This window comes from Anopheles bellator, chromosome X (genome assembly GCF_943735745.2).
Source record: "Anopheles bellator chromosome X, idAnoBellAS_SP24_06.2, whole genome shotgun sequence".
NCBI lineage: Eukaryota > Metazoa > Arthropoda > Insecta > Diptera > Culicidae > Anopheles > Anopheles bellator.
In genome coordinates, this window is record NC_071287.1 from 5863457 (window position 1) to 5883877 (window position 20421).

The window sequence follows — 20421 nt, forward strand, 5'->3', positions numbered from 1 at the left end:
GGACCTCGCTGTACGAGTGAAGCGAGTGCAGTGTGTGTTACAGGCGCCGACACTGCAACTGCGGCGTTGGCGGCGGTGGCGGAAGCGGGGGCTACGGGTGGTGGTGGTGGTGGCGGGTGGTGGTGCCGGTGTCGGCCTCGAAACAGTGAAACAGGGAGCAGGGATGCCATCGGAGCCGATCCAGACGTCTCGCCGCCGTCAGGAGCGACCGAACTAGGATCCTGCCTCTCTCTGTGTGTGTGCGCCCGCGTGTGTGTGTGTGTGTGTGGTGGTTGCTCGAAGGCTACACACCAAGGGGGGGGGGCTGAACTGTGGGTGGTGAAGTAGCGCTGCGGTCCGTGGCCCCCGAGAGTAACGGTGCGTAACGTCCTTGCGTTACGCCTCCGTCTGTTCCCGTCTGTCCCGTGTGTATGTGTGTGTGTGTAAGTGACAGGGACACGCGGTCGGCCCGGATGAACGGAGCGGCGGGTGGAACGCTCCTTCCCCCCCTACGCCACAGCAGCCGTTCCCAGGTAGCCTCCCCGATCAACGACGACACCAACGACGCCAGACCGTAGGCTGCCGGCCAACCAATCAACCTACGTCCTTTGCTAGACCAGCAGCAGCTCCTGGACACCCGCCTCCCCCCGTGGTGCTCTGCAGGTGGGGTGGTCCCCCCCCCGCCTCCCACCCCCGAAGGAACAGACCGACAACAAAAAGGAACCCGGACGACGGAGACAAACTAAAGAAACCCCAGCCAGGCGGAGCCCGATAGACCTGAGAGAGACGTTCGATGTCTCAGGTGTGTCGCGTGTGTGCGTCGTGTGCGGTGTAGCCCCCCACCCACCCCCCGCGGGCCAGCAGGGTCGCCATTCCGTCCGTGGACACACCGAGATCGCTCCAGACCGGCGCGCGCCCCATCACCATTGGTCCGCCGATGCACAGGTAACTCACACAGGCAGCAACCCGTTTTTGACAGCTCCGACTTCCAAGCCGGTGTGGACGCGTCCCGAAGCAACGGTGGTGGTGATGGTGGTGGTGCTGTTGTGTAACGCCACGGCGCCGAGTTGGAGTTGGTGCGGACCCGCAAACAACAACAACATTCGTTGCTCCTGAACCTGGAGCCTCGAGAGTTCCCGTTTCTGCCGTTGTTGTTGTTGTTGTTGTTGGTCTCGCAGGGGTATCTTCGGTCTTTGATGCGTGGCTGCGACCGAAGCCTGGAACGCGTTCCGGAGCGGTGGTGCGAATGTCCAGACCTACCCCGGCTACTGGTCCCACAGCTTCCCAGCTCGCTCTCTCTCTCTCTCTCTGTCGCTCTGAGCGCACCCTGGCGAAAGGTCACTCTACGCCGACGGCGACTGCGAGACTTTGCGAGTTTTATTTGCTCTTCAAACACTCACACCAGAGTGGTGGTGGTTGTGGTGGTGGTGGTGAGTGAGTGGTTACGAAACGTAACCGTAGCCACCTGCGCCCCTTCCCGGGCTGCGGTGTGCTTCTCCATGACCCTTTCCTATATATACACCGCGCTGCAGGCGCTGCTGAATACCTCTACGAACTAGGAAGCGCATCTACCTGGTGGGGTGACGGACTGCATCGTGAAGATCACGAAATCCCCATAGAGGGAGAGAGAGGGAGAAAGGGAGAGAGAGAGAGAGCCGTCGAATGGTCGTCGGATGTCTTGTCTTCCTGGGTCGAGTCGGGGGGGGATAGCTTCCCATCAATCTCGTCTCGATCGGTGTGGTCCGTCAACCGACACACGGGGTGACCGGGTGTTGAATGAAGCCCCCCCTCCACCCGCTACCACCACCCCATGGGGGGGGCCCAGACCTGGCGAACTGTTTGTTTGTTTGGAGGTTATGTGAGCTCTCGTCGGTCGGCTCCGGGGAATTCCGGATCACCAGTGGACGGGGCGAGCGATTAGGGGTTTAGCCGTGTGGTGCGAATAGCGGCTTAACCTCCCCCCACCACCCCCCTCACAGGCTGCTCCCCGGGTGCCCCGGGTGTCAGTCTGTGCCATTTCTATTTTGGTCGGTCGGTCGAATTCGCGAACTCACCGCGCGAAACACACGCGAAACGGTGGTCGATAGCCTAACTGCCTGCGTGTATGTGTTGGAAGTGTGTTGTGCACGCAGCAGCGGCACCAGCAAGAGCTGCTGCCGCTGTTGCCGCTGATGTCTGATGGCCGCCGCCGCCGATCAATTCTCAGCTGATCGGCGGCGGTCTGTGACAGGTCCTGATAGGCTGCAAAACTGTCACTCACCGCTCACCGAGGCATGCAGAGCCGATAGGCGACGCCGCCGTCACCGCCGTCACCGCCGCCGCCGCCGTCGCCGTCGGTGATGCTCCTGATGATGGTGATACTTGATTTGCACTATTTTTAAGCGGAAACTATTTATAAGATTGACACTGCCTCGGTGCGATACGTCTTTGGCCTACTGCTACTGCCCCTAGCTACCGCTGGGAGCTTCCTGGTGTTGGTGGTGGCTCTGTAGCGCTTGGTGCTGTGAAACACCGCGAACTGCGAGCAAAAAGAAGTCCCCAGAAGTGCGAACACTCATCGCACACCTGACCGGCGCACCTTGACTGACTCTGCCGGCTAAGGGCAGCTATAGGACCCAAGGCCCTGCAGGTGATAGCGGACCAGCGGACCGGCCCAGACCCGACAACTCTAACTCCAGAGCCGTGCTGGGACCTGGGACCTGGGCCAACTGGGTACGGTACGCTGGCGCTACTCCGGAAACGCCGGAACAAGCGCCGTGGCACTTGTTGCACGGCATCGGCATCATCAAAATCGCCGGGCGTCGGTCTCGGGCGTGATGCCACATCATCGCCGCCGGGCCCACCACTTGGCTAGGGCTTGGCAACATTCCTACAGGTCTTTCCCCGAGCGCGCGAGGGAATTCCGGTCCGGTCGTCCGGTGACGTCCGGTGGTGCCCCGTCCGTGTTGGACGTTGGCCCCAGTTGGCAGTGGGCCCCGGGGGCAGTAGTACCACGCGACGACGACGACGACGACGCGGTGGTACCATCGGCATCGGCTGCCAAAGGTCGCGGCCCACCAAAGGCCGGCGCTGCAACGACGATCCGCTGCCAGGAATCAGGATGGACCACTACCGACCGACCGACCGACCGACCGACCGACCGACGAGGTTCACGCACGTTTTGCGGTCGCCACGTGGCCGCAATTTGCGCGACTGTTCCGCAATTCGCAATTGTTTGTATCGTGCTTCTCTCGGTGTGTGTGCGCCGAACCAACCGTTTGCCCCGAAAGCTCTACAGTTTGCGTGCATCGTCGGTCGCATTTTCACGGCCAGATGGCGCTGTCTGTCGCGGCGCGTCTGGTTGCTGGATTCGATGGGCCTATGGAATGTTGGGTTTTGGGATGGGAATCTACGTGTTTGTTTTCTTGGCATATGTTTTGAATAAATTCAACATTACATGCAGTAATGCACACGTTCCTTTTTTCGATATTTTAAGGTATTTAAACGCATGAGCTATGCAATTTGAATGACAGTAGAATGTTTTAATGCATAATCGTCTGCCAAAAATGTTGAATTTCTGATAAAAATCTACTGCCTTATGAGAGTGTAGAAAAAGATGTAAACTGGTGGGAAACAAGTAATTACTACCATCCGAAGGATTCAACCTATGAACTACTAGGCTGTGCAATAAATTCTTTGCCTCGATAAGAAAAAACACATGATGGCTTTAAACACACTTTATTGGTTAGTATGGCCTTCCTGAATGTCAATATATTTGTTCCAACGAGAATCCAATTTATGAATTCCATCCCTGAAATGAGAAACTGGAAAGGTTTCAAAATCGGCTTCCGCAGCTGTTATGACGTCATCATTTAATGAAAAATGCTTTTCACGCATGATTTTGGTTGGGTCTGAAAACAGATGGAAGTCGCCACTCCAATTATTCGATCTTTAATTCATGGATTCATGGCCATTTTTAAAACGCTCTTTTGAGCTGGTGTTCCAGGTTCGGTTATTGTTCCATTTTTAGCGAATGCGCCACCAATTTTGCGAACTGCTTTCTAAAACCCAATACTTCAATCAAAATATTGGTTATACTGCTCAATGCGATGGCTAGGCCTTGTACTAAATCTCTTTCAATCATTCGATGATTTTCCAATAAGACATCCTGTGTTTTTTCAATGATTTCAAGTATTGTGTCGTTTTTGCGTTTTTGACGTGGATCGTCTTGAAGGCTACTACGACCAGGTTTAAACTCAGAAACCCCCTTAAACATCCCAGTTAAAGGTGAAGAGTTCCTATACACTTTCAACATTCGTTCATAAATCTTCTTTCCTTTTAAACCTTCCAAAAATACAAATTCAATCACTACACGATACTGGATTTTTTACGTTGTAAAAATTACTGTGATATGTCGATACTAAATGGCTTATAAAAAATCATTAACTGATTTACATTGAACGATTGAAATGAAACTTCACATTAATTTTTTCCTTCATGATAAACAAATCTTTAACTATATCCTAAGGAAAACTAAGTTTATGGTATTTTCGCTACCTCTAACCCAATGAAATAGAAGTAATTTCAGGGTTACTGCTTGCCCGAATGAAAGTGTCTTCTGAATTGTTCACTTTGGAAGATGTTCTTGCGAGTGGTGCCCTATCTTGTCTAAAACATACAGGGTGTTACTTCACGGTCCATAATTTAAATTTTAAATAACTCCGTCATTTTTTTGGCCGATTTGATCAAATAAGTGAAATTCTGAAAATTCGCCAATCTATGCCGTCACAGTCATGGATCAATTTACGGTAAAACAGCGGGCTACAATGGTACCGCTCTACATTGAAAATAATCGTTCAACTGCGAAAACTGTGAAAACTGTGCGTGCTTATTAATGCCGAATTTAAATGTAACTTCTTTCTGTGGGACTATTCAAAGAGCAAGGTTCATACCAGGCCACCGAAGACCATTGAAGAAGTGAAAACTAACGTCAAAGCAGAAATTGCTGATATTATGTTGTCAAATATAATGAAAAATGCCCAAAGAAAGCACGCTTTTTGTGTCTTATGGAAGCGGTCATTTGATCTATGTTGTATTTTTGATAAATTTGGTCATATACGGCATTTTACACCCCAAATAAATCTTGTTTATTTGTCAAAATCAACCAACAAATAGTGGAGTTATTTAACATTTCAATAGTTGAATCGTTGGCTTCTTCTCCCATGTCCATCTATCCAAATATGTGTTTAATTTTGTGGCTTGAATTTCTTTCTGACAGCTATTGGTTAGTAAGATATTCCTAAGCCTTTCTATTGACACTTCGACAGGGTCCGAAAATAGTCTTTCATTATACCGACTATCCCAAAATGCATATGCCTTAAAAGAAACACACTTGCAGTTCCCCATACTGCACATCTAAAAGGTTTAAAAATTTCACAAGCTAGAATTCTAGACAAACGTATACTCTGGACCAGGAAAATATTTTCCAGGCGACACTTCTTTGTTTAGCGGCCACGGCACAGGGTCTTATGGCCAAGACGTACGCCATTTTACGGTATAGCTGCCATTGCACTGTCACTGTTGGCGATGGTTAATGGATCAGTTGATTCGTTCGGACCCGGACGATCCTGCCATAAGCCAAAGTCGTTTAGTCTTCCACCAATCTTTGGTCTAAAGTCACGGGAAAAAGTGGTTTTATAGATAAACAGTTATCTTATTCCATCGCCGGCCCTAGTGTTGCTACCAAATCTCTTTCTCGGCCAAAACATTTCTTTATTTGATTCAGGTACCAGGAGCTAGTGACACTTGTAGCCACTAAACCCGACTCCGGATCTAGGACAGCAAAACGGAGCCGTAATTTTCATATTTTACTTGGTCCTATCTCTAGGAAACTCGAAAAGTGTGAGTAGAGGGCTTGAAAATTAATACATTTCTCATAGGAGAAACTTTCGCGCGTGCGAAAAAGGTTCGAGTTCGGTAACCTTGGGTTGGAATCGATAAATAATAGTTATCGAAGATTGCAGTGCCGGCGGATGGCTTCCAAGGGCCATCGAAGGAAAACTATAATGTTAAGAAATGTTGTCCATTGCAAAACATTCACATTTCGTTCGACCGGGAAGCCTTTTGTTGATGCCAAGGAGATGCTCGATCATGATCCATTAGCTTTGACCAGAAGATCCACCGTAGAATCGTAGAGTCGATACCTCAGACCATAGAACAAAAATTGGGGTAATCGGCCACTTCAGTGGCAAATCGCAAGCTGAGATTGGGAAGCGGGAACATCGGGAAAAGAATAAAGGATCAGGCTGCCGCTGTTATCACAGCATGGGCATGATGATGTGATTTCAACCAAAGTTGTCACTTCTGCAACAACAAAAAACAAATTTCAAGTAAACTCTTCAACTAATGGTGTCACAAATCAAATGAATTTTTAAATACCACAAATCAATCCAACTGGAACTGTCACCGGAATTCTAACCGATTTCCGCTGGACCGCTCCGTCAATACGATGCAAATGTTTTGTCCAACACTGTGGCCAGTAGGCTACTGATCAGGCGGTCTGTCAGGCTCGACCTATAAATGTTACGACAATACGATTACGCGAAACTATTGACACTGTTCGGCGTGAACGCGAAAACCTCACTAAACGACCTCGGGATATTATGTCCCGAACCACACCACATATTAACGATTTCTCTGTGCTCTCTTTTGCCCACCCCCCCCCATCCATGCACCCCTTCCTTCACGCCCCACCAACAGATCCTCTGCCATGGACTCGAAGGCCACGATCAATAAGGGCAACTTTCTCTCGCAGGTAGGTACCGCGCGGCCGGAGACCGCTGCGTCATCATCGCCACTCAGGATCATCTCGGGATCAGGGGGCAGGATCGGGCCATTCTCGGGCCGACCCGCCGGGACGACGCACGGATGAGAATAAAAATAAAATAAACACACGAAAACTAACACTAATGTCACGGACTTACGCCACGGAATTTTGTTTGTTGTGTTGTGTCCCCTTTAACCTAAAACCCGGTACTTCAACGCTCTTTTTCCTTTCTAGGCAATTCTTTTGGCGCTCCGCAAGCAATGCCCAAAAATAACCACGCAAAACAAGCAAAAAGCAAAACTAGATAAACTAGAGGCAAAAAACAAAACTAGAAAGCGAGGAAGAGAAAGAGCGAAAAAGAAAGAGAGAAACAAAGAGCAAAATTACCCAAAACAAAACAGAAACAGAGTAAAGGACACACAGAGAGAGAAACACAGGAGCGCCGTCAAAGTGAAGACGAAAACAAGCGAAAAGGCAAAAACATAAGCAAAAAAGCAAAAAAACGCACAGGGGCACACACGCGGAACCAACCACACAGGCACAGTAGAGCACGTATCCGGCAAATTGAAGCTTTCATTGGCATTGAGACACAGGCTTTGGGGCAGATTGCGTACATTGCGGATCAACAGAAGGTGTGAAGTACTCTCTGACAACCTGAAGGCAAAACCAACAACGGCAAGCCCAAACTGAGTGAGAGAAGAGCGTGGACAGCAACAGGACTGTTGTTTCTTCTCCTGCTCCCTCGTTTGGATCTTTTGCCGGTTTTGCCGGGACGGTTGTCTCGCTGTGCCTACCACACATCTCCCGAGGCCAGTCCAGTCCCGAGTTCTTGTCATTTCCATTTCCATTTGTTTTGCGTACTGATGTTGTTGTTAGCTCCACTTTTCCACGTTCTTTCGGCTTTCGCCGCGGAATGCGCTTTGCTGCTACGGAATTGGCACTTACGCTTCGGCTTACGGCTTCGTTATTGCCCTTGCAAACCCCTGGGAAGAGAGCGATGCGATTTGCGACGGAGAAATTAGCACCCAATTGTGGCAACGATATCCTACGGGAGACCGGTTCGGGATGCACGGTTTCCGGGGTGCCGTGATGCGCTTGCTGCAGTTATTGATCCCATTAAACCATGCATTGTTTCCTCCACCGAGCAGAGAGAGAAAGAGAGAGGCAGACAGAGAGTGGGCATTTCCCATCGGTTGCTTCCTTAAATCCTCTTAAACGCTGGCAGGATAATGCTTGCCAAAACGCACGCCCGATCCTTCACCTATTACGTTCACACTTCTAGGCCATCCGGCTGCTTATTGTAGAATCAGAGCATTGTTTAGCGTACTTTCTGTTCTCTTTACCGAGAATCGAACAATTCGCAGTTTGATTCGAAATTATTGTAATAGTCGATAGCGAACTTGATACATAAGCTGATCATCTATTGTGTATCTATAGTCTGTCATTGGACGCGCCCCAAGAATCAAGGAACCTTGTGCTCAAGCAATTTCGGGGAACCGGAATTTCTTGGGTGTTAGTGAGGTACTGCATTCTGCAGTCACAGACTAAGAGTCAGTTCCACAAGTGCTGTTGGATCCACCGATGCTTCAGACAGATAACCAGGTTAAAGAAACACATCTAAAGCAGACTAAGGCGCTTAAATTGAGAGACGATAACGGATGTGACATGTACGGGTTGAGTCGTCAAATACTACACTCCTTGTTCCATGGGTCTGTGTACGGCGATTTCGCTCCGAAGGAATTGGAATAAACACCGACTCTAGTACCTCTAGTATTTCAAAAGCTGCCTAAAAGAGAGTGCTCTACTGCTTGATCTCGTACGTTTTGAATCTATATCCTGACAAAATGTTATCAATTAACCGATCTACCTTGGAGCCCCATCCGGTTTGGAACGTTTTGGTACTCCCGTTGCCACTAGTTGATTTAAACAACTTATCTCAAATTCATTGTCTTACTATTTGACGATTTGAAGCTCACGAGTATAGGGGTGGTGTAATGTGCCCAAAGACCTGACCTGACTACCTGAGGCATTCAGATCAAGGTCAATCGCTTGTCACCTGGCAATCGTCGGCAGTCAATCATAGAGATCTGGAAAGATGTTTGTCTCGGACTGTTTAGGGAGTTTCGGGAAGAATCGGGACCAGATGCTATTGGTCCTTTTTGGTTCGGTGCGTCCTTGTGTCCTTGTCCTTGTGGGAATTAATTGGAAATCTTAATTACTGCTAAGTTTCAAGCCTTGCCCATTTTGAACGAGCTCATCCAGCAGCCGTCGTTCAGCGTATACGTACAATTAATTGTTTATCGTCCGTTAGTTTGCTTCCCAATTTTTCCCGTACTTACGATTCCGAAATTTTCCATTCCATTTACCAACACAGTTGACTTGCAATGTTCTCCTCTGCTATCTCTCTCTCTCTATCTCTCTATGTCTGTAGTAGCCGGCTTGGAGCTTTCGACACAATTGGCTAGTTTTATTACACCCTTCTTAGTTAGTACCCCACTAATGTTGTTTACTGCTTGTTACTGTGTTTTGCTTTTTCTGTTCCCCGGATTTACCCGGTCCGTCCAAACTTTTCACCAATTTTCGACCGGATTGGACCGGTCGACCTTTTTCCCACACAATGGCGGCGCGGCATTCGTAATCACACCGTTTGTGTTCTGGGTTTTGCAGCAGGAAGACTTTCATCCGTTCATCGAAGCGCTACTGCCGTACGTGAAGTCGTTCAGCTACACCTGGTTCAACCTGCAGGCGGCCAAGCGGCGCTACCTGAAGAAGCACGAGAAGAAGATGACGCACAACGAGGAGAACAAGTGCAAGCGCGACTTTCAGGTACGTACTTCGGGGGCGGGGTGGCACACTCCAACTAGGTGCTCCTGGAGGAGGTTTGTTGGGCGCAAAAATGTCCCGCAGCGGACCTGAAGCTAATTGCAGGCTCTCTAGGGCTCTACCTCCCTTCGGGCTGGAACTTGTGGAACTCCGTCCCATAAGAGCGCCCGACTAGACTAACAGAGAGACAGACCGAGAGAGAGAGACACGGCAAGAGGCCCTCCGGCCAACTCGTGGTCCGGTCTGGATGGGCCCCCGGGAGAGGGTTTCAGGTTCGGTTTCGGGGGTTGGTTTGCTCTGCGGCCTCGCAGATCCTAGATCCTACGGGGTCCGATAGCCTAATAGATAGTATTAAACGCCGGCGATGATGATGATGATGTGGATGATGTGGATGATAGACACTTTATTTGCCCCGAAAGTCGAACAGCTTAACTTCGTTACTGGCTGCTGCTGCTGCTGCTGTTGGTAGATGGCCCCCGGCAGGTTGGCTGGCTGGCCTGGAGGGTTACAACTCCCGAAGCCCAAAGGCCGGGCTCGGCTTGTGTGTGCACTTGTTTGCCACACATCGGCACCATATCAATGATAGTGCCAATTATTCAATTTGCTTCCTTATCGCACCCCCGTCTACTAGGCAAGGGCCGCTGGAACCGCCGCCGGGCCTTTGAAGTCCTGCCAGAAATTCGAGCCCCGTTTCGGGTCGCCCCTTGGGAACTCTCTCTTGCGCTCTCGCTCTCGTTCTCTCTCTCTCCGGGGCTTCTCCGCGGGGCTGTCTCAGGTTACATCCTGGTTGGGCAACTTTGCTGTGTTATCTCCGCGGAGCCATCGGGAAGCTGCTGGTAAGCGTCCTGGCAGAGCCTGGACGGTACGACCGTTGATGCGTAAAAGTGTTTGGACGATTTTTCGCAGCCACTTTGCGCAGTAATTGAGTTATGCGCGCGGGCGGACCCTCGCGGCGGGCCGCCGACAGATGCCTCGGGAGGATACACGGGTGTAGCAGTGCGTGTGTTTGTGTGTCTGTGCCTATCGTTATGTACGCCACAGTGGTGTGCCAACCTAGTGACGGTTGCGGCATTTTGCAATAGTTTCGCTTCTTTTTCGAGACTTTCGAGCAGTCCGATTCGAACGCCGACACTGGAAGAAGTTCTATTGACAACATCGCCGACAGTGTCTTCATCATCGATGTGTTGAGCAGCTCGAATGAGCATTCGGAGCCGGGTAGAAACGTGGATTGAATTACTGTTCCTGAGCTAACCTACTTTGTGTACTCGATTCGAGCACTTCAGTTTCGCATTTTTCGCCCAATGCCCTATCACAATCACAACCTTGGGGGGTGAGCTTGGTACAAAAAAAGAAGGTAAGCGGGTGGGTGGATTTGGGTTCGAGTAGCTTCAGTCGCTGCATAACGCACTGTACTAGACCGACTGCTCGAATACTGTGACGTAGCCCACTCGGCACGCGAATTATGGTGGTACACCCAGTGTGTTCGTAAACCGTGTTGGGTAGCTCGTGATCATGAACACCCTCCATCCCTCCCTCCTCCCTACCACACCACCCTCGGTCCCTCCCCGCACAACCCCCCGGCCAAAAGGCATTTAAACGCGCGGCAAAGGACTTTTATCTCGCTCTCTCGCTCGCCTCTATTACACACGCAATTTTCCACACGGACACAACTGTCAGTGTCCGGAAAAGGACCAAAACGGCACACAGCACAGTAACAAAGCGGTTTTCGGGCGCGCATCCCTTTGATGTTTGTGTCGCGATCCCTCCGTCAGCAGCCCAACGTCATCAGGCTTGGGACGTCAAATTTCGCCTCTCTAATTGGTTTATTAGCCACCAGCTCGCCCGCACACACACACCCATACACGCGCACCCCTAAACAAATGAAATCACCCAGAAACGAGCGGGCGAAACGCGTGCGTGGGGGGGGAGGGTGCCGAAAAAGGAGGGAACGAAAAGCGTTTATTTTCCAATTACCGCGCGCGGGGGATCGAATAAAATTTGCATGCTTTTAGGGGCGCCGACGGTGGCGTCGACGGCGCCGTCGGTCGGCGCCGGTGTAGGAAAGGACGAAAAAACCGGGCCGAGAATACGCCAGCCAGACAGCACGTGGGTCAATAAATCCCGTGGAGTGCGTGGAGAAGTCAGGATCTGATTAGGGGCCAAGAACCGACCGACTGTCCAGACCAGATTGTTTCGATTGATCGAGTTTCGAACTCTGTCGCATTATGAGGAGAACTTGTCTGTAACGATGGAACGATGGACCAATAAGACGTGGGGCCGAAACGACACAGAAAGGGTTCTAGCCTGCCAGTTTCTTGTACACAAACGCAATCCTAGACCATTGACTTCTTAGTGTTGATTTGGGACAAAAGTTCCACTTCTTATCAAGTTAGTAACGAGAATTTGTTTCCCACGATTTTCTCGTGTTGAAGGTTTTGATGAATATTTTTCCATGCCGTGACTAGTTTGTCAATATCTTTGTCATTAAGACTCATGTTCAAATGAACATTTGATGTTCCTCATCGCCTCATAGTTCATCAATGTTTCGACGTTTCGTTGAACTATTAAGAGCGATTCAAAACGAAAACTATGCACATCCTTCCTTTCACCCATAACTCAAATGTTACGATGCGATGCCTACGTTTCGGGGGCTAGACAATGTTGCCATTTCTGTTGCTTTCTGTAACGTTGTGTTTTTTCGGGCTCTATTTAAAATGTGGACGTCAGATCAAAAGCAAAAATTCCACGTGACACCCAGCTGGATAGGGGTTTGCTTTTCGGTCGGCCGTATGTTCATCCACACAGTGTTAGTGTAGTTTATGTGTGGTTGAATCTTTGATTTTTGACAGCCAGTCACCGTTGACCTTGTTGTGGAGACGTGCAGTCCTGGGGCCCCAACAAATGGCGTGTCGGAATCGGGATCGCTGACGTCCGAATTCCAAGATTTGACCTCCCTCGCAAAGGCTGCCGTATGACAGGAACCCGTCTAAAGGATGACACTTTCCGTACTTACTAGTCCAGTCTTTACTAGTCTTGTTGACTTGACGTCTGCTTTCGATTCCTTTAACGCCTTATCGAACTGCTCGAATCTAATCCAGATCTCGATGTCGAAGCGTTTCATTTTGTTGGGGAGTCCAACAAGTCTTTAGGTAGTGGGTCAGTTCCGGTACTACTAGGGTTTCTGCTTCTCCCAGCGACTGGAGCTCCGGGTCGAGCTGCCTGCTTGTGTATCCTTCCCATCCTCCAGCGGCCAGATTACACCAGGTCGTACACCGTCTTTTTTGCGATTCCACGCACAAAAAAGACACACGCCACACGGGGAAACGTCATCCTTCTCCTGGGATGGGCGATAGACCAGACCCTTCTTCGCCTTGCTGATCCAGTGTTTGTGTTCGTGCACGTGTGTATGTGTGCCCCTCGAACGGAGCCCGGGGCCAATTATCAACAACGGCCGCTGGGCGAGGCAGGTGTGCGCCCGGGAAGGTCGCGAGAGGGAAGCCACAATAACCGCTAATCATCGCATAATACGCGCATTCAATGCACGCCGTGTCGTACACCCCGGGGGCGGCGACGGGGTGGTGATGGCGGTGGTTCCCGAGAGATGGACCGGGTAGAGTCCCTGAGGAGATCCCGAGGCCGCCACCGCCGATATTATAGGGCCCGTCAAATAAGCGGCTTAGGAGATGCCGCTCTTCCCTCCCGCTTGCTCCATGCGTCCCTTGAATCCCTCCCTCCCCGCCCCTGCCGCCTACACTCCTTCACCTGCACCGCGTTACGCGGTTTTCCATGTAGGAGCAAATCCACAACTCTGTCCGCAACTCTGTTGCGAACATCCTGGATCCGATGTTGTGCTGGCAGGGGGATGTGGGTGGACTGAGGGTGACGGGGGTGGTTGGGTGGTGGTGATGCACGGCCTAGAATGCCGTCGCCGCCGCCGGCACAACGCAACAACGTCCGGACGTCCGGACGTGCCCATCTTGTCAGCGCGCTGGGGGCTCGTGGGACCGACCTCTATATGCAAGTGGGCCCAGGACCTGGAGGATGCACCGGAACTGGGCCTGCAATTGAGCAGGAAATGTCGCTTATCGCGTTCCACGGGTTCCATTTACACCTACGCGACGGACCTGCCGTGGAGTTGGAGTGGAGTTGGGGCCATCGATACGCCTACTTCTATATATATAGATGCCACGGCAAAGCCACATCTCTCTCTCTCTCTCTGTCTCGATTTCTTTCTCTCACTCTCACTGTGTTGGATCCTGGATCCAGGTTCAAACTCGCTATCTCTCTTTCGCTTCGGTACGGAAGGACTTCCCAGGGATCCTCCAAACAGGTTCTCCAAGCTATCTAATCTACTCTCTCACTCTCTCTCTCTCTCTCTCTTTCCGGCGTACCAGAACGAGAACCCGGAGACGAAGCAGAAGTGGGCCGCCCGGTTGCTGGGCAAACTGCGCAAGGACATCACCCACGATAGTCGGGAGAACTTCGTGCACTGCATTTCGAAGAAGAAAACGTCCATGTGCATCCTGTCGAACCCGGACCAGAAGGGCAAGATGCGGCGGATAGACTGCCTGCGCCAGGCGGACAAGGTAGGGCCGTGCAGGGACTCCCGCTCGTCCCGGTCGCTTCGTGAACGTCCTCTCTATATTCTTCGGCAGGTCTGGCGGCTCGATCTGGTGATGGTGATCCTGTTCAAGGCGATACCGCTCGAGAGCACCGACGGTGAGCGGCTGGAGAAGGCCTGCTTCTGCACCAGCCCGAGCCTCTGCATCAACCCGTATCACATTCAAGTATTAATCAAGGAGCTGGACCTCTACCTGGCGAACTTCATCAAGTGTAAGTGTCCGAGCCCCGGTAAGGCCTCCCAGAGGCCTCCAGGACTTCCCAGAAAGTCCCAGAGAGAGAGCGAGAGCTCTCTCTTTCTTTCTTGCCTTCTTGTGATTCGCCGTCCACCGAGGGCCGAGGGCCTATCGTCCAAGGCGAAAGGAAAACCAAAGGCAGGTGGGGTCGCGAGGAGGAGGAGGGAGGAATAACATCAAAGCCGGGCAGCCGGGGCCTAATGTAGCCGCGGCCGGCCGCCGCGCGCGATTCTTTCAGATATCGACACTATGTTTAGATGATTTGACAGAAACATTTCCTCAATTTGGCGCCGCACCGCCCGTTGATCTTGACGTGACGTGGTGCTTGGGGAACGGAGTTGGGGGGGTGGGAGGGCGCCACTTCCCTGTTTATCAAACGTACACCACACGCACGCACACGCTTCCGCTAACGGCGGCGGCGGCGGCGGCGTCGGCATGCTTTAACCACCAAAGAGCGCGCGCGGCCTAAAAGGCTGCGATAGGCATCGCTTAGTGGCTCGGCTCGTTTTTTATATACCCCCCCCCCCTCCCACTCTCCGACCTCCGTCCCTACCACCCCACCAACCCCCTCATCACTTCCCCCCTTGGGCCAGTCTTCGGTCTCCCGGTTCCGTCTCTTCATCTTCGCGTTTGATTTCGCGCTTCGCACTTTTTCGCTTTGCCGATCTGTTGTGTTTTCTTGTTCTTTCTTTGCGTTTCCCTGCGTTTTCCTTGTGTTTGTTGTACGTATTGTTGTTGTTGTTGTTGTTGTTGCAGCTTCTCGGGTTTGTTTTCGACTCCCTTTTGCGAGAGAGAGTGTTGTGTGTGCCTGGTCGCCTTTGCCTCACTCCGTTTCGGTTTCTTGTCGGTTGGTTTTGCTGTCGGTCGGTTCTGTAGCGGCCCTGTGCCTTCATTTTCTCTTTCATCTCCTCTTTTGTTTCTTTTTGTTTGCTTTTTTTTCCTTGATGTTTTTTTTGTTTTGTTTTATGTTTTTGCGGCTTTTAAAAATCAATTACCGGACGCTAGACGGTAGCCGCGAGCACCGAGCTTGCTGTGTGTGTGGTGTCTTGGGCACTTACGTGCCATTGCCTTACGAAGGGTTCCTCGCCGTGTGGCTGAGCGGCGCTTTCGCTCTCTCTCTCGCTCTCTCTCTCTCTCGGTCGGTGTTTCCTGTGCGCGGTCAGCGGGCCCTGTCATCGGAGGCTGCCCAGAACCAGCCGGGAGATCTGTGTGATGGATAGCGCGCGCGCGCGCCCGGCTCATAGCTTGTTTCTTTCGGTTAACGCCTCCACGCCGCCGGCGGTATGAGTGCCTTGGACCACTGTGTGTGCACAGTGTGCATTAATGACCAACAATGTCGACTGGGCCCAAGGCCCAGCGAGAAGGCATTATGTTAATGCAGTTCAGTGGCGCGGCCTTTTTGTTCCCTTTCTGAGTGTTTCCTTTTTTTGCTCCTTTGCTTCTCTCTCTCTCTCTCTCTCCTCGATAAATGGGGCCGTTCCAGGGGGGGGAGGTTGTAAATTGGTTCACATTTCAATTAGTTCGAGCAGTTCGCCGCTTCGTATCCGCCGCTGCTCGAAAGTGTGAGTGTTTTTCTTTGATTTTTCCCAATTCCGAGCCCCGGTGTCCCTGGTGGTCGTCGGACACCGGTCCTGGGGCCGATTTGTGTCGCCCGACACGATACATGACACACTTCCCGACCCCGAGCCGGGAGCCGTGCGAAAGCAAATATTGATTAGCTCGCGCAACGGGGACGCCACACGGGCACGTGAGCTGCATACTGTGCTGAGCTCGGCGATTGTCCAGCCCGACCATGGCAACACCCGGGCGCCTGGATCTGGCTCTGCTCCCTGGACCGGGACGGATTACCGGCGGCCCTCGCGCGAAGACCGTCTAATCTCTGGCGCCGGGAGACACAGATTGTCCGGACTCATAATCCGAATCGAGATTAGAGGGACTCGGGCGAGCTCGAAGAACTGAGGATGATTACAACGACCGACGGGGATGATGTGATTTGTTCGTCTTCGCGCCCGGGACCTACCCCGGCGGGATGGAGAGGGGAAGTCCCGACGGGAGTTTCGCGTAAGACGCTCAGTTTTTTCAGTGCGAAGACGATGGCGGAGAAAGAAAAGTGTAGCCGTTGGATACCGTTGCCGGCGCACCCGAGTGACGAGTTCTGGAGGAAGCTCCTGGGAGCTCCGGTTCATCCAGCCGGTTCAGACACTTGGCTGGAGTGTTTTCTATCCAATATATCCTGTACCTGACGCAGGCCGTTGACTATCATCCCGGGAGCCCAGCTCGGGAGTTTTATTTTCCTGATTCGAATGACACAAACTCGTGGAACACTATCCAGATCTCGGTAACGAATCTTCACAATTGATCAGATAGAAACATCCATCGAACCGAAGTCTCCCCGTAGATTGAAGAGCCACAGGTTTTGGGCAAAGAAAACTGTCTCCAAACCTAAACCCTAGAATCGGAAATCGTACCTCCGGATGTCTTTTGAAGGTTGGCCGCTAGCTTCTCGTCTAGGGCAAGAAGATGACTAGATTATTTTGTGTCAGTCGTATGAGCTGCTCAGCTGGGACCAGGCTTTCGTGCAGACCTAAAAAATCCTTCACCGTTTCAAACATTCGTTGGAACTCCATTTTGGCCTCTTCCAGTCCACACTTCCAGTCCACGACGGAAAGATATGATTTTTTAAAGTTTCTCCACTGACAGTTGGCAGTGAATCACTTACGGAACTGAAAGCATTTAATGCCTGCTTTGGTCTGGGTCTAAGGAGTATCCGGCCTCCGGTATTACTTCGGCGGCTCCAAGTAGAGCCGACCCGGAACACCCGGGCCGAGTTGTGTTCTGACCGGGTCTGCCCCCGCGGAACTCGGAACTAAGAATTGGAACTCGGAAACAATTAAATCTCGGCTCGACCGATCCCGGGAAGAACCGAACACCGTGGAGAGATGGAAGACTGGATAAGGCTGGTCCGAAGGTTGTTCCGCTTCAAACCGGCGCGAAACACAAACCCTTGCCGAAAGGCTGAAAATGGATACAAGGATACGGCGACCTAGCCTAGAAGGAAAGGAAAGGATTTAACTACCCATGGGTTTGGTGGCATTGTTTCGCGGAACCTCGGAACTGACACCCCCGAATACTCTTGTGTCTGGTACTTGACTTCCCGAGATCTCGAGATAACCCCCTCGAGATCGGGGTTCAGGGATCGGCGGCCACTTGAGGCCGTCCGGTTGTTGTTTGCCACTTCTGGCCCACGGGGACGTGGGACCCACGAGGATCACACTTCGCACTCGAGGAGGATCGCACTGAGTCAACAATCCCGATCTGTTTACGTTTCCACACCACCCCTCCCTGCTGCACTTGGTGAAATCTTGATGGTCCGGGAGAGGGGACCCTCTCACGTATCCGGCCGTCGGGGTTCGCACTCCGGGGTTTGTTTGTTGCGCTGCACCAAGATCTGGAGCGATTCGGTCCGAATCGTGTGAAAACTCCCCAAAACAGAAACTGGACAAAGACCAAGACGATGCAGGTGTTCCCGGTGTTGATCGTATTGCTAGGAGCTTTATTTACAGAAGATTACACTTTACTTTACACCTTTCGTTTTCTTTGCCTGCACCTGGACCTGCGGGGACTGGGGACTGGGGACTGCTCACACCGGCGGCTCAGGCTTCAGGTAAGCGCGTTGCGCCAACGAACGAACCACAGGGCGGGAATCTGACCAACAGGATCTGATCACCGCGGGGTTTCCGTTACAGTGACGAGGAAAATCAGAGCGAAAAGTCGCACAACAGTTCGCGAAAGTTCTCCAAAACGACGACCGCCAGCAGCAACAAGGTGTTCAGCTACGACTTCATCACACCGACCGGTGTCTTCACCTCGTCCGAGCTCTGGAGCCTAACGCAAGGTGAGCCCGAAACCGCCCGTCGGCGTAACGTACCGTGGGACGGGAACTGGGCAAACTGGGCGATTTACGTCCGGGTGGGGCGCAGTCGTGAGCAGAGCGACACAAATGCACTTATTTCTTCTCATTTCTGGAGTGACCTTTCGGCCCCTTCTTCAGGTTCTATAGGTCCTACGGCGCGCCCTTTTCTTGTAGCACTTTTCTTCATCCTTTCGCAGCTCAGCTAGGGGGCTGGCCCAGGACTGGCAACATGGTGAAGGATAGACACCCAGACGCCAGAGAACGCACATCGCCAACTACTGACACACCAACACCCTCCTCTAGACAGCGCGGTTCCTACCTCGGTTTCGCTAATTGTTGTTTGTTTTTTTCTTTACCGCTCTCTGGTGGGTGGACTCACCGGATCGGATCGCCGAGCGGACACACCAGGTCTTCATCCACCATCCATCGGAACTACTCCTACGGTGTTTCCTTCCCAAGAGTGTCAGATGTTGAATTGGAAACGGATGGAGACTGCACAGCATAGCTGAAGAGAGACGCTGGGGTCGATGAAATAAAAAACAATGACACAAAATACAGCTGTGTGTGTGTGTGTGTGTTTTGCAGGAAGAATGGTAATATTTCATCAGATCTCGTCCAGGTATTACATCAGTACAGCAGAGTACAGTAGAGTCACGGAGGAGGTGGCGATTTACACGAAGATTATATAAATACGTAGGTGTACACACAGTATAGGTAGGTTTCGCAGGGGCAAACACTTCTTCGGACTGTGGAACTGTGGAACTTTGGACTTCCGGGGCGCCAGGTGCTAGATACACCTCGTTAGCGGGTGTAGGAGTTGGCGGGAAGTGTTAGAGGACAGGAGATCTTGAGGGCTCTTTTCGGGAGTCAGAAACCATACAAATGCCTGCACGTGCCTCTCCACGAAGGGTTGATGGGTCGTGGGCTAGTAGGTTGTGGATCGTGGTGGCGGTGGTGGTGGTCAAAGTCCTGATGTCCTACTACTTGAGCCCCGTGTCCTGGACTTCGCGGGAATCGCACTTTGGCGATGGAAATTGATAAGCCGATAAGTTTGATGAACTCAACAGGATCCAGCACGTTACTTTCTCTCTCTCTTTCTCTCTCTCTATCTATCTGCCTCTCTTTCTCTCTTTTTCTCTGTTTCTCTCGCGTGCCTGCCAGCGTAGCGCGTGGCGTGCCGTTTAATCCTTCCTTTGATAGGAACAAAGAATTACTGGCTCTCCCCAAGAACTTGTGGATCTCCGAACCTGGTCCAGATTCCCCGGTCCCGCTCCACTGGCTGGAACTAGGGGGAGAGCAGAAAGTGGCGGGGTGGGTAGTGGTGGAGGAAATCGGCTTACACGACACTGATCACACGAGCTCACGCAATACGGGCCCGTCCAAGTACTAGACCCGCAGCAGCTACCCGCCCGGCCGAAGGGACGCTAGTTCCCCGCTGTGCCTACTTGGTCACCCCTCCTCTCCCTTTCTTCTTGGCGTCCGGTGCAGCCCAGGGCGGATGTGTGGATTCATCGGGAGTTCATCGGGAAATCTTGGACCATCCGTACTCCAACAATGGTTCCCGGACCAGATGGGTTGATGGAGTCTCCTTCGGAGGAGGGCTGCACCCGTTACACATACACACACACACAGACACACACATACACATACACATACAGACACAGACAGACGGAGATACATACTCCTGGGGGGAGCGCCACGGAATCAATTGGAACTCGGTTTCGGTCCACCACCGCCGCCAGCGCCACCAGGGGGCGAGTGGCCGTGGGTGGGGGCTCCCGGTAGCTTGGTGGGTTGGGTGGGTCGGGCGAGCGGCACGTGACAAGCGAACGGGGACGCCGCCAGCCGGGGCCGCTTGGAGTCGAAGGTGTCACCGCCGCCGCCGCCGCCGATGGCCGGCGGCTCCGGAGGAGTCGCGGCCCGGCAATCGTCGGCGTCGACGTCGACGTCGGGCCGCAGGAGCGACTCGACGTCGAACTGGCGCTTCCGGGAGAAGCTCTCCATCGTGTTGCGCATGATGATGGCGGCCGCCGTTGTTTGATGAT

General features: G+C 52.1%; 2 protein-coding genes across 2 annotated transcripts in view; one reads left to right on the plus strand and one right to left on the minus strand.

Moving 5' to 3' along the window:
* The first annotated feature begins 862 nt into the window (after positions 1 to 862).
* LOC131213376 (nuclear factor 1) lies at positions 863 to 18582 on the plus strand. The gene is made up of 7 exons (XM_058207407.1): positions 863 to 924; positions 6718 to 6772; positions 9452 to 9610; positions 14002 to 14193; positions 14263 to 14440; positions 18121 to 18127; positions 18210 to 18582. The coding sequence occupies exons 1-7, from the start codon at positions 917 to 919 to the stop codon at positions 18580 to 18582; spliced, it is 972 nt and encodes a 323-aa protein (XP_058063390.1). The 5' UTR covers positions 863 to 916.
* A 1498-nt stretch (positions 18583 to 20080) lies between these two features.
* LOC131213377 (forkhead box protein D1) overlaps positions 20081 to 20421 on the minus strand; it is a 1500-nt gene continuing 1159 nt past the window's right edge. Inside the window, exon 2 of the mRNA XM_058207408.1 lies at positions 20081 to 20421. This exon is cut by the window's right edge and continues 908 nt beyond it. Coding sequence (XP_058063391.1) covers positions 20081 to 20421 — 341 coding nt within the window.

Coding starts and splice junctions, on each gene's coding strand:
- LOC131213376 (XM_058207407.1), top strand. Junction 9,611..14,001: donor AGTGCAAGCGCGACTTTCAG/GTACGTACTTCG, acceptor CCGGCGTACCAG/AACGAGAACCCGGAGACGAA. Junction 14,194..14,262: donor GCCTGCGCCAGGCGGACAAG/GTAGGGCCGTGC, acceptor ATTCTTCGGCAG/GTCTGGCGGCTCGATCTGGT.